Source organism: Panulirus ornatus, chromosome 14 (genome assembly GCF_036320965.1).
Source record: "Panulirus ornatus isolate Po-2019 chromosome 14, ASM3632096v1, whole genome shotgun sequence".
NCBI classification, from domain to species: domain Eukaryota; kingdom Metazoa; phylum Arthropoda; class Malacostraca; order Decapoda; family Palinuridae; genus Panulirus; species Panulirus ornatus.
The window spans coordinates 32810660-32828092 of record NC_092237.1 but is presented as its reverse complement, the minus strand read 5'-3'; the positions used below and the strand labels follow the sequence as shown (position 1 = coordinate 32828092).

At 41.9% G+C, this 17433-nt stretch overlaps 1 protein-coding gene across 3 annotated transcripts in view; it reads left to right on the top strand.

Annotated features, from left to right (window-relative positions):
* The window catches only part of LOC139753338 (MTOR-associated protein MEAK7-like), a 342712-nt gene that overhangs the window by 157379 nt on the left and 167900 nt on the right, over positions 1-17433 (top strand). For all 3 annotated transcript variants that reach the window (XM_071669692.1, XM_071669691.1, XM_071669693.1), the window contains exon 6: positions 13239-13373. In XM_071669692.1, the coding sequence (XP_071525793.1) occupies positions 13239-13373 (135 nt within the window). The remainder of the gene's footprint in view (positions 1-13238; positions 13374-17433) is intronic.

The following is a 17433-nucleotide window of genomic DNA, read 5'->3' as shown; positions in this document are numbered from 1 at the left end:
GAATAGTGGTTCCAACAATGTTGTGTGGTTGCGAGGCGTGGGCTATGGATAGAGTGGTGCGCAGGAGGATGGATGTGCTGGAAATGAGATGTTTGAGGACAATGTGTGGTGTGAGGTGGTTTGATCGAGTAAGTAACGTAAGGGTAAGAGAGTTGTGTGGAAATAAAAATAGCGTGGTTGAGAGAGCAGAAGAGGGTGTTTTGAAATGGTTTGGGCACATGGAGAGAATGAGTGAGGAAAGATTGACCAAGAGGATATATGTGTCGGAGGTGGAGGGAACGAGGAGAAGAGGGAGACCAAATTGGAGGTGGAAGGATGGAGTGAAAAAGATTTTGTGTGATCGGGGCCTGAACATGCAGGAGGGTGAAAGGAGGGCAGGGAATAGAGTGAATTGGATCGATGTGGTATACCGGGGTTGACGTGCTGTCAGTGGATTGATTCAGGGCATGTGAAGCTTCTGGGGTAAACCATGGAAAGCTGTGTAGGTATGTATATTTGCCTGTGTGGATGTATGTATATACATGTGTATGGGGGTGGGTTGGGCCATTTCTTTCATCTGTTTCCTTGCGCTACCTCGCAAACGCAGGAGACAGCGGCAAAAAGAAAAAAAAAAAAAGAAAAAAAAAATATATATATATATATATATATATATATATATATATATATATATATATATATATATATATATATATACATATGAAAAATGTAAGAAATAATTTAGAAGATTGAAACTTCTATCTTGAAATGAAATTAGAAAAAAAAATGAATGTCACATTATGGTTCAACCTCTGGCTATGGAAAAGGGAAATGTATAATTTATTTACACAAACGTCAATAGTAGTTTTCGTCAATTTAACCACTGTATCATACTGCCTGGACCACCTCTCTTATCATGAAATTGGAATATTGGCTTATGATGTTTCTCAATTGTCTTCATTTACATAAAGTACAACCATATCTTGGATACATGAGGGTAGGTAGTTGGTCATCCGCCATAATAAAGCCTTGACAGACTAAAAGTTTATCTAGACCTCAACTTTTCCAGTACATTCATGAAAAACACCTTTTTGCTTTGTATCTCCATCACTTTGAAAAATGCTCCTTTTGTTCACATTTCAATGAAAGATTAAGCTTCAATGTCTAAGCTACATTCTTTTCCAATTTCACTATTTTCTTGTCAGAGCACCATGTATGAAAGCTATCACTCCAGTAACACAACTATAAACATTTACTTTCCCTTTAAAAAAGTTCTGGGGAAGTCTGTCTCGATACACTGCGGGTCACTCTAGCACCTGGCGAGATTTGTGTTGCAATGGTTCTTAATTCACAAAAGTAGTAGCATCACTGGTGGGCGGAAGAACATTCTCATCATCTGAGCCAAAACCTGAGGCTGGTACCCATTTTATCGACGAACTCTTAGGGATGGATGAACAGCGGGATACAAAGTCGTATCACAAGAGCAGAGGGACACAACTGAACCACTTGATGGTGCTTTGCTACGACAATCAAGAGGGCTTTGTCTGAGGAGGTTTTGAACACAGGGGCTTCCCCAGACACCTCGCATCGGTAGTTGCCTCCGGCCGCCTCCGTCAAGTTGTGTATAAGGACGCGTCCGCGGTGCGACTGCTGGGGGTCCACATCGAAATAAGGTACCGGGAAAATCCTGACCGAGGGTGTCTCGAGCGGCATCCAGCGGTAGAACTCGTATATGCCGAAGTACCATTTGAGCGAGTAGACGTGGTCCCCTTCGTCCGCCCACTCACACACCAGCCACCCGCCCTCGCCTACTGCCAGGGACGCAGGTACCTCCAACCTGGTGATCCTGATGGCCAACGACACTCCTTGGATGATGAGAAGATGGAGAATGATGGCATGTTTTGGCTCTGAGTGAAACAAAGCTCAAGGGTAAAGGGTAAGAGTGGTTTGGGAATGTCTTGGGAGTAAAGTCAGGGGTTAGTGAGAGGACAAGAGCAAGGGAAGGAGTAGCAGTACTCCTGAAACAGGAGTTGTGGGAGTATGTGATAGAATGTAAGAAAGTAAATTCTCGATTAATATGGGTAAAACTGAAAGTTGATGGAGAGAGATGGGTGATTATTGGTGCATATGCACCTGGGCATGAGAAGAAAGATCATGAGAGGCAAGTGTTTTGGGAGCAGCTGAATGAGTGTGTTAGTGGTTTTGATGCATGCGACCGGGTTATAGTGATGGGTGATTTGAATGCAAAGGTGAGTAATGTGGCAGTTGAGGGAATAATTGGTATACATGGGGTGTTCAGTGTTGTAAATGGAAATTGTGAAGAGCTTGTAGATTTATGTGCTGAAAAAGGACTGGTGATCGGGAATACCTGGTTTAAAAAGCGAGATATACATAAGTATACGTATGTAAGTAGGAGAGATGGCCAGAGAGCATTATTGGATTACGTGTTAATTGACAGGCGTGCGAAAGAGAGACTTTTGGATGTAAATGTGCTGAGAGGTGCAACTGGAGGGATGTCTGATTATCTTGTGGAGGCTAAGGTGAAGATTTGTATGGGTTTTCAGAAAAGAAGAGTGAATGTCGGGGTGAAGAGGGTGGTGAGAGTAAGTGAGCTTGTGTGAGGAAGTACCAGGAGAGACTGAGTACAGAATGGAAAAAGGTGAGAACAATGGAAGTAAGGGGAGTGGGGGAGGAATGGGATGTATTTAGGGAATCAGTGATGGAGTGAGCAAAAGATGCTTGTGGCGTGAGAAGGGTGGGAGGTGGGTTGATTAGAAAGAGTAGTGAGTGGTGGGATGAAGAAGTAAGATTATTAGTGAAAGAGAAGAGAGAGGCATTTGGACGATTTTTGCAGGGAAAAAATGCAATTGAGTGGGAGATGTATAAAAGAAAGAGACAGGAGGTCAAGAGAAAGGTGCAAGAGGTGGAAAAAAGGGCAAATGAGAGTTGGGGTGAGAGAGTATCATTAAATTTTAGGGAGAATAAAAAGATGTTCTGGAAGGAGGTAAATAAAGTGCGTAAGACAAGGGAGCAAATGGGAACTTCAGTGAAGGGCGCTAATGGGGAGGTGATAACAAGTAGTGGTGATGTGAGAAGGAGATGGAGTGAGTATTTTGAATGTTTGTTGAATGTGTTTGATGATAGAGTGGCAGATATAGGGTGTTTTGGTCGAGGTGGTGTGCAAAGTGAGAGGGTTGGGGAAAATGATTTGGTAAACAGAGAAGAGGTAGTAAAAGCTTTGCGGAAGATGAAAGCCGGCAAGGCATCAGGTTTGGATGGCATTGCAGTGGAATTTATTAAAAAAGGGGGTGACTGTATTGTTGACTGGTTGGTAAGGTTATCTAATGTATGTATGACTCATGGTGAGGTGCCTGAGGATTGGCGGAATGCGTGCATAGTGCCATTGTACAAAGGCAAAGGGGATAAGAGTGAGTGCTCAAATTACAGAGGTATAAGTTTGTTGAGTATTCCTGGTAAATTATATGGGAGGGTATTGATTGAGAGGGTGAAGGCATGTACAGAGCATCAGACTGGGGAAGAGCAGTGTGGTTTCAGAAGTGGTAGAGGATGTGTGGATCAGGTGTTTGCTTTGAAGAATGTATGTGAGAAATACTTAGAAAAGCAAATGGATTTGTATGTAGCATTTATGGATCTGGAGAAGGCATATGATAGAGTTGATAGAGATGCTCTGTGGAAGGTATTAAGAATATATGGTGTCAGTGGCAAGTTGTTAGAAGCAGTGAAAAGTTTTTATCGAGGATGTAAGGCATGTGTACGTGTAGGAAGAGAGGAAAGTGATTGGTTCTCGGTGAATGTAGGTTTGCGGCAGGGGTGTGTGATGTCTCCATGGTTGTTTAATTTGTTTATGGATGGGATTGTTAGGGAGGTGAATGCAAGAGTTTTGGAAAGAGGGGCAAGAATGAAGTCTGTTGTGGATGAGAGAGTTTGGGAAGTGAGTCAGTTGTTGTTCGCTGATGATACAGCGCTGGTGGCTGATTCATGTGAGAAACTGCAGAAGCTGGTGACTGAGTTTGGTAAAGTGTGTGAAAGAAGAAAGTTAAGAGTAAATGTGAATAAGAGCAAGGTTATTAGGTACAGTAGGGTTGAGGGTCAAGTCAATTGGGAGGTAAGTTTGAATGGAGAAAAACTGGAGGAAGTAAAGTGTTTTAGATATCTGGAAGTGGATCTGGCAGCGGATGGAACCATGGAAGCGGAAGTGAATCATAGGGTGGGGGAGGGGGCGAAAATCCGGGAGCTTTGAAGAATGTGTGGAAGTCGAGAACATTATCTCTGAAAGCAAAAATGGGTATGTTTGAAGGAATAGTGGTTCTAACAATGTTGAATGGTTGCGAGGCGTGGGCTATGGATAGAGTTGTGGGCAGGATGGTGGATGTGCTGGAAATGAGATGTTTGAGGACAATGTGTGGTGTGAGGTGGTTTGATAGAGTAAGTAATGTAAGGGTAAGAGAGATGTGTGGAAATAAAAAGAGTGTGGTTGATAGAGCAGAAGAGGGTGTTTTGAAATGGTTTGGGCACATGGAGGGAATGAGTGAGGAAAGATTGACCAAGAGGATATATGTGTCGGAGGTGGAGGGAACGAGGAGAAGTGGGTGACCAAATTGGAGGTGGAAAGATGGAGTGAAGAAGATTTTGAGTGATCGGAGTCTGAACATGCAGGAGGGTGAAAGGCGGGCAAGGAATAGAGTGAATTGGATCGATGTGGTATACTGGGGCTGACGTGCTGTCAGTGGATTCAGTCAGGGCATGTGAAGCGTCTGGGGTAAACCATGGAAAGCTGTGTGTGGCCTGGATGCGGAAAGGGAGCTGTGGTTTCGGGCATTATTGTATGACAGCTAGAGACTGAGTGCAAACGAATGAGGCCTTTGTTGTCTTTTCCTAGCGCTACCCCGCACACATGAGGGGGGAGGGGGATGGTATTTCATGTGTGGCGAGGTGGCGATGGGAATGAATAAAGGCAGAGAGTGTGAATTGTGTGCATGGGTATATATGTATGTGTCTGTGTGTGTACATTGAGATGTATAGGTATGTATATTTGCGTGTGTGGACGTGTGTGTATATACATGTGTATGGGGGTGGGTTTGGCCATTTCTTTCGTCTGTTTCCTTGCACTACCTCGCAAACGCGGGAGACAGCAACAAAGCAAAATAAAATAAATATAAATATATATTATCCCAGGGGATAGAGGTGAAAGAATACTTTTCACGCATTCCTCACGTGTCGTAGAGGGCGACTAGAGGGGACGGGAGCAGGGGGGGGGCAGAAATCCTCCCCTCCTTGTATTCTAACATTCTAAAAAATGGGAAACAGAAGGAGTCACGTAGGGAGTGCTCATCCTCCTCATAGACTCAGATTGGGGTGTCTAAATTTGTGTAGATGTAACCAAGATGTGAAAAAAGGAGAGATAGGTAGTATGTTTGAGGAAAGGAACTTGGATGTTTTGGCTCTGAGTGAAACGAAGCTCAAGGGTAAAGGGGAAGAGTGGTTTGGGAATGTCTTGGGTGTAAAGTCAGGGGTTAGTGAAAGGACAAGAGCAAGGGAAGGAGTAGCAGTACTCCTGAAACAGGAGTTGTGGGAGTATGTGATAGAATGTAAGAAAGCAAATTCTCAATTGATATGGGTAAAACTGAAAGTTGATGGAGAGAGATGGGTGATTATTGGTGCATATGCACCTGGGCATGAGAAGAAAGATCATGAGAGGCAAGTGTTTTGGGAGCAGCTGAATGAGTGTGTTAGTGGTTTTGATGCACGCGACCGGGTTATAGTGATGGGTTATTTGAATGCAAAGGTGAGTAATGTGGCAGTTGAGGGAATAATTGGTATACATGGGGTGTTCAGTGTTGTAAATGGAAATGGTGAAGAGCTTGTAGATTTATGTGCTGAAAAAGGTCTGGTGATTGGGAATACTTGGTTTAAAAAACGAGATATACATAAGTATACGTATGTAAGTAGGAGAGATAGCCAGAGAGTGTTATTGGATTATGTGTTAATAGACAGGTGCGCAAAAGAGAGACTGTTGGATGTTAATGTGATGAGAGGTGCACCTGGAGGGATGTCTGATCATTATCTTGTGGAGGCTAAGGTGAAGATTTGTATGGGTTTTCAGAAAAGAAGAGTGAATGTTGGGGTGAAGAGGGTGGTGAGAGTGAGTGAGCTTGGGAAGGAGACTTGTGTGAGGAAGTACTAGGAGAGACTGAGCACAGAATGGAAAAAGGTGAGAACAATGGAAGTAAGGGGAGTGGGGGAGGAATGGGATGTATTTTAGGGAATCGGTGATGGCTTGCGCAAAAGATGCTTGTGGCATGAGAAGCGTGGGAGGTGGGTTGATTAGAAAGAGTAGTGAGTGGTGGGATGAAGAAGTAAGATTATTAGTGAAAGAGAAGAGAGAGGCATTTGGACAATTTTTGCAGGGAAAAAATGCAATTGAGTGGGAGATGTATAAAAGAAAGAGACAGGAGGTCAAGAGAAATGTGCAAGAGGTGAAAAAGTGGGCAAATGAGAGTTGGAGTGAGACAGTATCATTAGATTTTAGGGAGAATAAAAAGATGTTCTGGAAGGAGGTAAATAAAGTGCGTAAGACAAGGGAGCATATGGGGACTTCAGTGAAGGGCGCTAATGGGGAGGTGATAACAAGTAGTGGTGATGTGAGAAGGAGATGGAGTGAGTATTTTGAAGGTTTGTTGAATGTGTTTGATGATAGAGTGGCAGATATAAGGTGTTTTGGTCGAGGTGGTGTGCAAAGTGAGAGGGTTAGGGAAAATGATTTGGTAAACAGAGAAGAGGTAGTAAAAGCTTTGCGGAAGATGAAAGCCGGCAAGGCAGCAGGTTTAGATGATATTGCAGTGGAATCTATTAAAAAAGGGGGTGACTGTATTGTTGACTGGTTGGTAAGGTTATTTAATGTATGTATGACTCATGGTGAGGTGCCTGAGGATTGGCGGAATGCGTGCATAGTGCCATTGTACAAAGGCAAAGGGGATAAGAGTGAGTGCTCAAATTACAGAGGTATAAGTTTGTTGAGTATTCCTGGTAAATTATATGGGAGGTTATTGATTGAGAGGGTGAAGGCATGTACAGAGCATCAGATTGGGGAAGAGCAATGTGGTTTCAGAAGTAGTAGAGGATGTGCGGATCCGGTGTTTGCTTTGAAGAATGTATGTGAGAAATACTTAGAAAAGCAAATGGATTTGTATGTAGCATTTATGGATCTGGAGAAGGCATATGATAGAGTTGATAGAGATGCTCTGTAGAAGGTATTAAGAATATATGGTGTGGGAGGCAAGTTGTTAGAAGCAGTGAAAAGTTTTTATCGAGGATGTAAGGCATGTGTACGTGTAGGAAGAGAGGAAAGTGATTGGTTCTCAGTGAATGTAGGTTTGCGGCAGGGGTGTGTGATGTCTTCATGGTTATTTAATTTGTTTATGGATGGGGTTGTTAGGGAGGTGAATGCAAGAGTTTTGGAAAGAGGGGCAAGTATGAAGTCTGTTATGGATGAGAGAGCTTGGGAAGTGAGTCAGTTGTTCACTGATGATACAGCGCTGGTGGCTGATTCATGTGAGAAACTGCAGAAGCTGGTGACTGAGTTTAGTAAAGTGTGTGAAAGAAGAAAGTTAAGAGTAAATGTGAATAAGAGCAAGGTTATTAGGTACAGTAGGGTTGAGGGTCATGTCAGTTGGGAGGTAAGTTTGAATGGAGAAACACTGGAGGAAGTAAAGTGTTTTAGATATCTGGGAGTGGATCTGGCAGCGGATGGAACCATGGAAGCGGAAGTGAATCATAGGGTGGGGGAGGGGGCGAAAATCCTGGGAGCTTTGAAGAATGTGTGGAAGTCGAGAACATTATGTCTGAAAGGAAAAATGGGTATGTTTGAAGGAATAGTGGTTCCAACAATGTTGTATGGTTGCGAGGCGTGGGCTATGGATAGAGTGTTGCGCAGGAGGGTGGATGTGCTGGAAATGAGATGTTTGAGGACAATGTGTGGTGTGAGGTGGTTTGATCGAGTAAGTAATGTAAGGGTAAGAGAGATGTGTGGAAATAAAAAGAGTGTGGTTGAGAGAGCAGAAGAGGGTGTTTTGAAATGGTTTGGGCACATGGAGAGAATGAGTGAGGAAAGCTTGACCAAGAGGATATATGTGTCGGAGGTGGAGGGAACGAGGAGAAGTGGGAGACCAAATTGGAGGTGGAAAGATGGAGTGAAAAAGATTTTGAGTGATTGGGGCCTGAACATGCAGGAGGGTGAAAGGCGGGCAAGGAATAGAGTGAATTGGATCGATGTGGTATACCGGGGTTGACGTGCTGTCAGTGGATTGAATCAGGGCATGTGAAGCGTCTGGGGTAAACCAAGGAAAAGTTGTGTGGGGCCTGGATGTGGAAAGGGAGCTGTGGTTTCGGGCATTATTGCATGACAGCTAGAGACTGAGTGTGAACGAATGGGACCTTTGTTGTCTTTTCTTAGCGCTACCTCGCACACATGAAGGGGGAGGGGGACGGTATTTCATGTGTGGCGAGGTGGCGATGGGAATGAATAAAGGCAGAGAGTGTGAATTGTGTGCATGGGTATATATGTATGTGTCTGTGTGTGTATATATATGTGTACATTGAGATGTATAGGTATGTATATTTGCGTGTGTGGACGTGTATGTATATACATGTGTATGGGGGTGAGTTGGGCCATTTATTTCGTCTGTTTCCTTGCGGTACCTCGCAATGCGGGAGACAGCGACAAAGCAAAATAAGAATAAAAAAAAAATATATATATATATATATATATATATATATATATATATATATATATATATATATATATATATATAAGTATACATATATGAGTAGAAGAAATGGCCAGAGGGCACTATTGGATTATGTGTTAATTGATAGGCATGTAAAAGAGAGACTTTTGGATGTTAATGTGCTGAGAGGAGCAATTGGAGGGATGTCTGATCATTATCTTGTGGAGACAAAGGTGAAGATTTGTAGAGGTTTTCAGAAAAGAAGAGAAAATGTTCGGGAGAGGAGAGTGGTAGTAAGTGGGCTTAGAAAGGTGACTTGTGCGAGGAAGTACCAGGAGAGATTTAGTGCAGAATGGCAAAAGGTGAGAGCGAAGGACGTAAGTAGAGTGGGGAGGAATGGGAGGTATTTAGGGAAGCAGTGATGGCTTGCGTAAAAGATGCATATGGCATGAGAAAGGTGGGAGGTGGGCTGATTAGAAAGGGTTTTGAGTGGTGGGAAGAAGTAACATTATTCGTAGAAGAGAAGAGAGAGGCGTTTGGATGATTTTTGCAGGGAAGTAGTGCAAATGAATGAGTGATGTATAAAAGTAAGTGGCAGGAAGTTGAGATAAAGGTGCAAGAGGCGAGAAAGGGGGCAAATGAGAGTTGGGGTGAGAGAGTATCATTAAATTTTAGGGAGAATATAATTATGTTTTGGAAGGAGGTAAATAATTGCATAAGATAAGAGAACAAATGGGAACATCGGTGAAGGGGGCAAATGGGGAGGTAATAACAATTAGGGATGAAGTGAGAGGAAGATGGAGTGAATATTTTGAAGGCTTGTTGAATGTATTTGATGATGGAGTGGCAGATATAGGGTGTTTGGTCGAGGTGGTGTGTGAAGTGAGAGGGTCAGGGAGAATGGTTTGGTAAAGAGAGAAGAGATAGGGAAAGCTTTGCGGAAGATGAAAGCCGATAAGGCGGCGGGTTTGGATGGTATTGCACTGGAATTTGTTAAAAATGAGATGACTGTGTTGCTGATTGGTTGGTAAGGATATTCATTGTATGTATGGATCAAAGTGAAGTGCCTGAGGATTGGCGGAATGCATGCATAGTGCCATTGAACAAAGGCAAAGGGGATAAAAGTGAGTGTTCAAATTACAAAGGCATAAGTTTATTGAGTGTTACTGGGACATTGTATGGGAGGGTATTGATTGAGAGGGTAAAGGCATGTAAAGAGCATCAGATTGGCGAAGAGGAGTGTGGTTTCAGAAGTGGTACAGGATGTGTGGCTCAGGCATTTGCTTTGAAGAATGGATGTGAGAAATACTTCTAGAAACAGATGGATTTATATGGATCTCGAGAAGGCATATGAGAGGGTTGATAGAGATGCTTTATGGAAGGTTTTGAGAGTATATGGTGTGGGAGATAAGTTGCTAGAAGCAATGAAAAGTTTTTGCCAAGGATGTAAGGTATGTGTACAAGTAGGAAGAGAGGAAAGTGATTGGTTCCCAGAGAATGTCGGTTTGTGGCAGGGGTGTGTGATGTCTTCGTAGTGGTTTGATTTGTTTATGGATGTGGTGGTTAGGGAGGTGGATGCAAGTTTTGGAGGGAGGGGCAAGTCTGCAATCTGTTGTGGATGAGAGGGCTTGGGAAGTGAGTCAGTTATAGTTTGCTGATGATACAGCACTGGTGGCTGATTCAGGTGAGAAACTGCAGAAGTTGGTGGCTGGGTTTGGAAAAGTGTGTGAAAGAAGAAGTTAGAGTAAATGTGAATAAGGATAAGGTTATTTGGTTCAGTAGGGTTGAGGGACAAGTTAACTGGGAGGTAAGTTTGAATGGAGAAAAACTGGAGGAAGTGAAGTGTTTTAGATATTTAGGAGTAGACATAGTAGTGGATGGATCCATGGAAGCAGAAGTGAGCCACAGTGTAGGGGAGGGGGCGAAGGTTCTGGGAGCGTTGAAGAATGTGTGGAAGGTGAAAAATTATCTAGGAGAGCAAAAATGGGTATGCTTGAAGGAATAGTAGTTCCAACAATGTTATATGGTTGTGATGCTTGGGCTATAGATAGGGTTATGTGGAGGGGGATGAATGCGTTGGAAATGAAATGTTTGAGGACAATATGTGGTGTGAGGTGGTTTGATCGAGTAAGTAATTAAAGGGTAAGAGAGATGTGTTGTAATGAAAAGAGTGTGGTTGAGAGAGGAGAAGGGGGTGTGTTGAAATGCTTTGGACATGGAGAGAATGAGTGAGAAAAGATTGACAAAGAGGATGTATGTGTCAGAGGTGCAGGGAAGAAGGAGAAGCAGAAGACCAAACTGGAGATGGAAGGATGGAGTGAAAAAGTTTTTGAATGATCGGGGCCTGAACGTGCAAGAGGGTGAAATGTGTGCAAGGGATAAAGTGAATTGGAACGATGTTTTATATTGGGGTGGACTTGCTGTGAGTGGATTGAACCAGGGCATGTGAAGCATCTGGGTAAACAATGGAAAGGTCCATGGGGCCTGGATGTGGAAGGTTAGCTGTGGTTTTGGTGCATTATACATGACAGCTAGAGACTGATTGTGAACGATTGTGGCCTTTTTTGTCTGCTTCTGGTGCTGCCTTGTTGGGAGAGGGGGAGGGGGGGATGCTATTTTGTGTGTGGCGGGGTGGCGACAGGAATGGATGAAGGCAGCTAGTATGGATATGCATGTGTATATATGTGTATGTCTGTGTATGTATACGTATGTATACGTTGAAATGTATATGTATGTATATGTGCGTGTGTGGGCATTTATGTATATACATGTGTATGTGGGTGGGTTGGGCCATTCTTCGTCTGTTTCCTTGTGCTACCTCTCTGGCGTGGAGTTGGTGGTTAAGTATAATAAATAATTGAATAATAATTACCAAATGTAGTTAGTAGTTAAGATATAAGAACAGTGCTGTACAGTGTCCTTAGTAGCATTGTCTGTGTTGTTGTCCCAAGTCATATTTGTGAAGTCACATACAAATTTTAATGTTGCACTATCTACCCTATTTCATACAAGAAATTCAAGCCATTTTAAAGAAAAAATGTATGAAAGTAACATACTAAAGAAATGAGCAGATTGAATTTTCAAATTCTCAAAAAAAATTTGACATGTAAATATTGACTGCATAAGGCTCTTAAGACCCATATGCTTAGTATGGAATGAGCAATATTTCACATAAAATAAGTCCATTCATTAGTTGTAGGTTTTACTAACAAACTACTGGAGACACTGAAGCTGTGACATAACGTTCATTTAGAATAGAGGACTTTTCAATTTATATGTACATTGAAACTTGTTATTATTATTCAGTTAGTTGGGGATGTTCTTTTGAGTTGTGAGAGCTAAGTAAAATTCTCTAAGGAGTCGAAAATGTAGAGCATTACGGTAATTCTGATGTTGCAACATCCTCATTTAAACTAGAAACATATACAGGTACACCACTGATTTTCTGGCACTCTGGGTTCCAGAGCATTGTCAGATTAACCATTTTGCCGGACCAACCGTGGTCACTTAATAATAATTCATCAACCTACATCTGTCCCACTAATTATACATCTCCCATGTGACTAAAGTATACCATGGACTGCTAGGGATTTAGAGTTAACAAATATTAGATGTAAATTAAATTAATAAATGAAATACATTATTCACCTGCTCAGGACTGAGATGCTCGTCAGCTACAAGTTTCGCAAATTTGCCCACATACTTGGCAGCTCCATCATGGTTTGCAGACTGCTTTTCTCTACTCAATTTATTTATGGAAATTCCATGATGCTTCATGAAACCTTTGGATCCATCCTTCACTATAGTCACTCTCATGTTGTAATTTAAGTTCTTTATGGAACAACTTAGCCTGGTCCATTATCATGCTACCTGACAAGTCCACTCCATCGCTCCGATGCTGTCAAAACCATTCCATCATCACTTGATCATGCTCAGTACTCTTATCATCTTTCATAGTTTTTCTAATAGTCATTGCTTCTTGGAATTGCTGTCTGCATAGAATTTCTATATTTTCTACCTTTGTTTCTTCTTTGTATCATAAACAGTTGATAAACCAGTACTATAGATATCACACAGCTTACGCACCAAAACACCATGGTCCATTTTTTCAACAGTTCTACTTTATCTTGGATCGATATGGACTGGTGTTTACATCTTGACTGACATTCTCATATGTCTTAGAAGCCATAGCTAGGGTTACATTTAAGCAAAATGAGCTAGGAATCTCACAGAATTGTGGTATCACCACCAACAAGTGCAGTGTAAAGCATGTAAAGAAGCACACCCTACACACACCACCATCTGTGGCCACCCAGTAGACTAGTCTGGTGGCTGTGGTAATTTCAAGTACCCTCACATAATTTTTTCTGGACTAAAGGAGGTGCTGAACCATCAGTTGCCGGAAATTCGGTGGTGTACCTGTATGTTTATTTAAAGTACATTTAATGCTTCAGATGTATTTATATTGAAACTATTTATGCTGATTCTATAGAGTTCAGTAGAGTCCTTTTTCAGACCTTCACATCCATGTTATCAGCAGCCCAAGTCATGTTCCTCAACAGTGCCCTGCCATCAGTCTTGCAGTCAGAGTGGAGGTTCCTGTTTTCTACTACTTCTCATGGATGGAGTTTTAGTATATTCATGAAGCAGGTCGGTAAATACGAGTTGACTGTAAAATTTGATAGAAGTGCTACCAATTGAACTTAGTATAAAGTTAAGGAAAGAATCTCTATCCTTGAATTGGAACTAGGATATAGAGGTGATGAATGTGACATATTTGACATGGTTAGGAATAAGTCATGCAAAATGGTAACAGGTGAAAGAGTTGACAAATTTGACAATGTTAGGACGGACACAATTATGTCTTTCTTTCCTTTAATAGTTACTTGCTATCTCTGTCTTACTGAGGCAGCATCAGGGACTAAACTTTTGAAGAAAAATCCACATTTTGCCTTTTGATTTTGCTTTTTTATGGCAGCTGACATAGCACAGTTAGTTGTATGCTTAAATCATTGTCATCTCAGGTGCTTAATTATGTATTCACAGTTACCTGAATCTCATTTCCCCCAGGGACCACTTCTGTGGAGCTCATGCAACATACATGAAGCTGGCCACATCCACTAGGTGGGACCACAAGTCATGAATTTTGGTTATGTGTGTTTGTGTGAGGTGAGTGCAGGACTGTCAAGAAATATCACTGGTGTGCATTATGAAACAAATGACATGAAATTTTCCTTTTATCAAGTGTTTTTATACAATTTGATTGCCTATCTATCTATCGATCTATCTATCTATCAATCTATCTATCTATCAATATTTCTATATCTCTGATGCCCATTCCCTTTGGGAACTGGCTCAGGAGGGTGGCCTTAACAAAAGTTTCCATAACCACTGAACTCCATTGCCACTTCTCAGCCTTTACTGCATCACTCTTAACAGGCCACTGGCAGAGGGCAACTTTAGCACAGTGTTTTCAGAGATTCTTTCGTAATGTTCCTACTAACTGCTTCTACCTAATGTGTCTACCTTATATTCCTGCTTAACGTTACAACATACTACCTCCACCTGCTGCTCCTACCTAATGTTTCTACCTAAAGTTCCTTCCTAAAATTCCTACCTAATACCTCTAGCTATTGCTCCTGCCATTTTCCCAAAAGGCAGGGCTAGCACAAAGCGCTCACCACAGGAAAATCTAGAGTTGTGAAGAATTAGTTGTGTGAGTAGAATGTTGTCAAGTGTTGACTATGACAAGGAGAGATTGTATATTTGTGTACAGAATACAGCAGTCCATGTGTAGGTGAAGCAGAAAGAAAAGACTGATACCTGGGTCAAAGAAGTGCAACTTGACAACTCCTGAAATGCTGGCTTGCTATGCAGCCATAAGTATACCTCTCATTACCTAGGCAGATAGTACTGGTAAGGTACCTCCCTTGTTGGTGGCTGTTTATCACCCACTATCTTCTAGGTAGATAGTACTGGTAAGGTACCTCCCTTGTTGGTGGCTGCTTATCACCCACTATCTTCTACCTACCTAAGAGAATGATCTTTTCTGATATTCATAAAATCAAAGTTATTACCATAACCTATGGAGGAAAACATTCTTACTGCCTTTTGCTATGAAACATACAGTTTGACTAATGGGTATGATTTTTTCCTCATGAAATTTTAGCGTACACTGATTATAAACAGGTACAATTCTGCAATCTGATTGTGCCAATTCAAAAGTTATGTGCATGGTATGTATCAAACACTTAAGCTTCAGAGAATGCTGAGTGTGTTCGCAGTTTTAGTGCGCTGGACTGGATGTTAGTGATGGATGATTTAAATGTGAAGATAAGTAATGCGGCAGTTGAGGGTATAATTGGTTCACATGGGATATTCAGTGCTATGAATGGAAATGGTGAAGAGCTTGTGGAGATGTGTGCTAAAAAGGGACTGGTGATTGAGAATACCTGGTTCAAAAGATAGAGATAATCATAAGTATGAGAGTTGGATAGATGGTCATCTGGCATTATTAGATTATGCATTAATTGATAGGCATGTAAAAGAGAGACTTTTGGATGTAAATGTGCTGAAAGGGGCAACTATTTTGTGGAAGTTTTTGAAAAAGAGGAAGCAATGTCAGGGAGAAGACAGTGGTGAGAGTAAGTGGGTGGGGAAAGAATGTCAGGGAGAAGAGACTGGTTAGAATAAGAGACCTTTGAAAGGAGAATTGTGTGAAGAAATATTAGGAAGGATTAAGTGTGGAATGGCAAGAGGTGAGACTAAATGAAGTGAGGGGAGTGGAGGAGGAATGGGAGGTATTTACAAAAGCAATGGTGGCATGTGCGAGAGATGCATGTGGCATGCGAACAGTGAGAGGTGGGTAGATTAGAAAGGGTAGTGAGTGGTTGAATGAAGTAAAGTTGCTAGTGAAAGAGAAAAGAGAGATGTTTAAGCAATACTTACAGGGAAGGAGTGCAGATGATTGGGAAATGTATAGGAGAAAATGGCAAGAGGTCATGAGGAAAGTGGCAGGTGATGAAAAATAGAGCAAATGAGAGCTGGAGTGAGAGAGTATCATTAAACTTTAGGGAGAATAAAAAGATGTTTTAGAAGTAGGTAAATAATGTGCAAAAGACAAGGAAACAAATGGAAACTTCGGTGAAGGGGGCAAAAGGGGAAGTGATGATAGGTAGTGATGAAGTGAGGAGATGGAGTAGGGTATTCTGAAGGACTGTTAAATATGTGGCAGATGTAGGTTGTTTTGGTCGGGTAGGATACGAAGTGAGAGAGTCATAAAGAGTGATTTGGTGAAGAGAGAAGAGGTGGTGAAAACTTATGGAAGATGAAATATAGCAAGGCAGCAGGAGTGTATGCTGTTGCAGTTGAAATCATTAAGAAAGGGTGTGACTGTGTTGTTGATTGGTTGTATCTATTGATCATTGTGAAGTGCCTAAGGATTGGCAGAATGAATGTATAGGGCCATTATAGGAAGGTAAGGGGATAAAGATGAGTATTCAGATTACAGAGTTATAAGTTTGTTGAGCATACCTGTTAAGTTGTATGGGAGGGTATTTATTGAGAGGGTGAAACCATGTAAAGAACAACAATTTGGGGAGGAGCAGAGTGGTTTCAGAGATGGTTGAGGATGTGTGGATCAGATGTTTGCCTTGAAAAATTCGTGTTAGAAATTATTTGAAAAAGAATGAATATGTATGTGGCGTCTATGGATCTGGACAAGGCATTTGATAGGTCGCTACAGATGCTTTGTGGAAGGTCTTAAGAATGTATGGTGTAGGAGGGAAGCTGTTAGAAGCAGTTAGAAGTTTTTTCAAGGATGTATGGGATGTGTATGAGTAGGGAAAGAGGAGGTTGAGTGGTTCCCAGTGAAAATCGGTCTTTGGCCATGTTTTGTGATGTTACTATATTTATTCATTTATTTATTTTATTTTGCATTGTCGCTGTCTCCTGCGTTAGCGAGGTAGTGCAAGGAAACAGACGAAAGAATGGCCCAACCCACCCACATACAGATGTATTTACATACACATCCATGCACGCAAATATACATACCTATACATCTCAACGTATACACATATATACACACACAGACATATACATATATACACACGTACATAATTCATACTGTCTGCCTTTATTCATTCCCATCGCCACCCCGCCACACATGGAATAAAAACCCCCTCCCCCCTCATGTGTGCGAGGTAGCACTAGGAAAAGACAACAAAGGCCACATTCATTCATACTCAGTCTCTAGCTGTCACGTAATAATGCACCGAAACCACAGCTCCCTTTCCACATCCAGGCCCCACAGAACGTTCTATGGTTTACCCCAGATGCTTCACATGCCCTGGTTCAATCCATTGACAGTATGTCGACCCCGGTATACCACATCGATCCAATTTACTCTATTCCTTGCACGCCTTTCACCCTCCTGCATGTCCAGGCCCCGATCACTCAAAATCTTTTTCACTCCATCTTTCCACCTCCAATTTGGTCTCCCACTTCTCCTCGTTCCCTTCACCTCTGACACATATATCGAATTGGTCAATCTTTCCTCACTCATTCTCTCCATGTGACCAAACCATTTCAAAACACCCTCTTCTGCTCTCTCAGCCACACTCTTTTTATTACCACACATCTCTCTTACCCTATTATTACTTACTCGATCAAACCACCTCACACCATGTATTGTCCTCAAACATCTCATTTC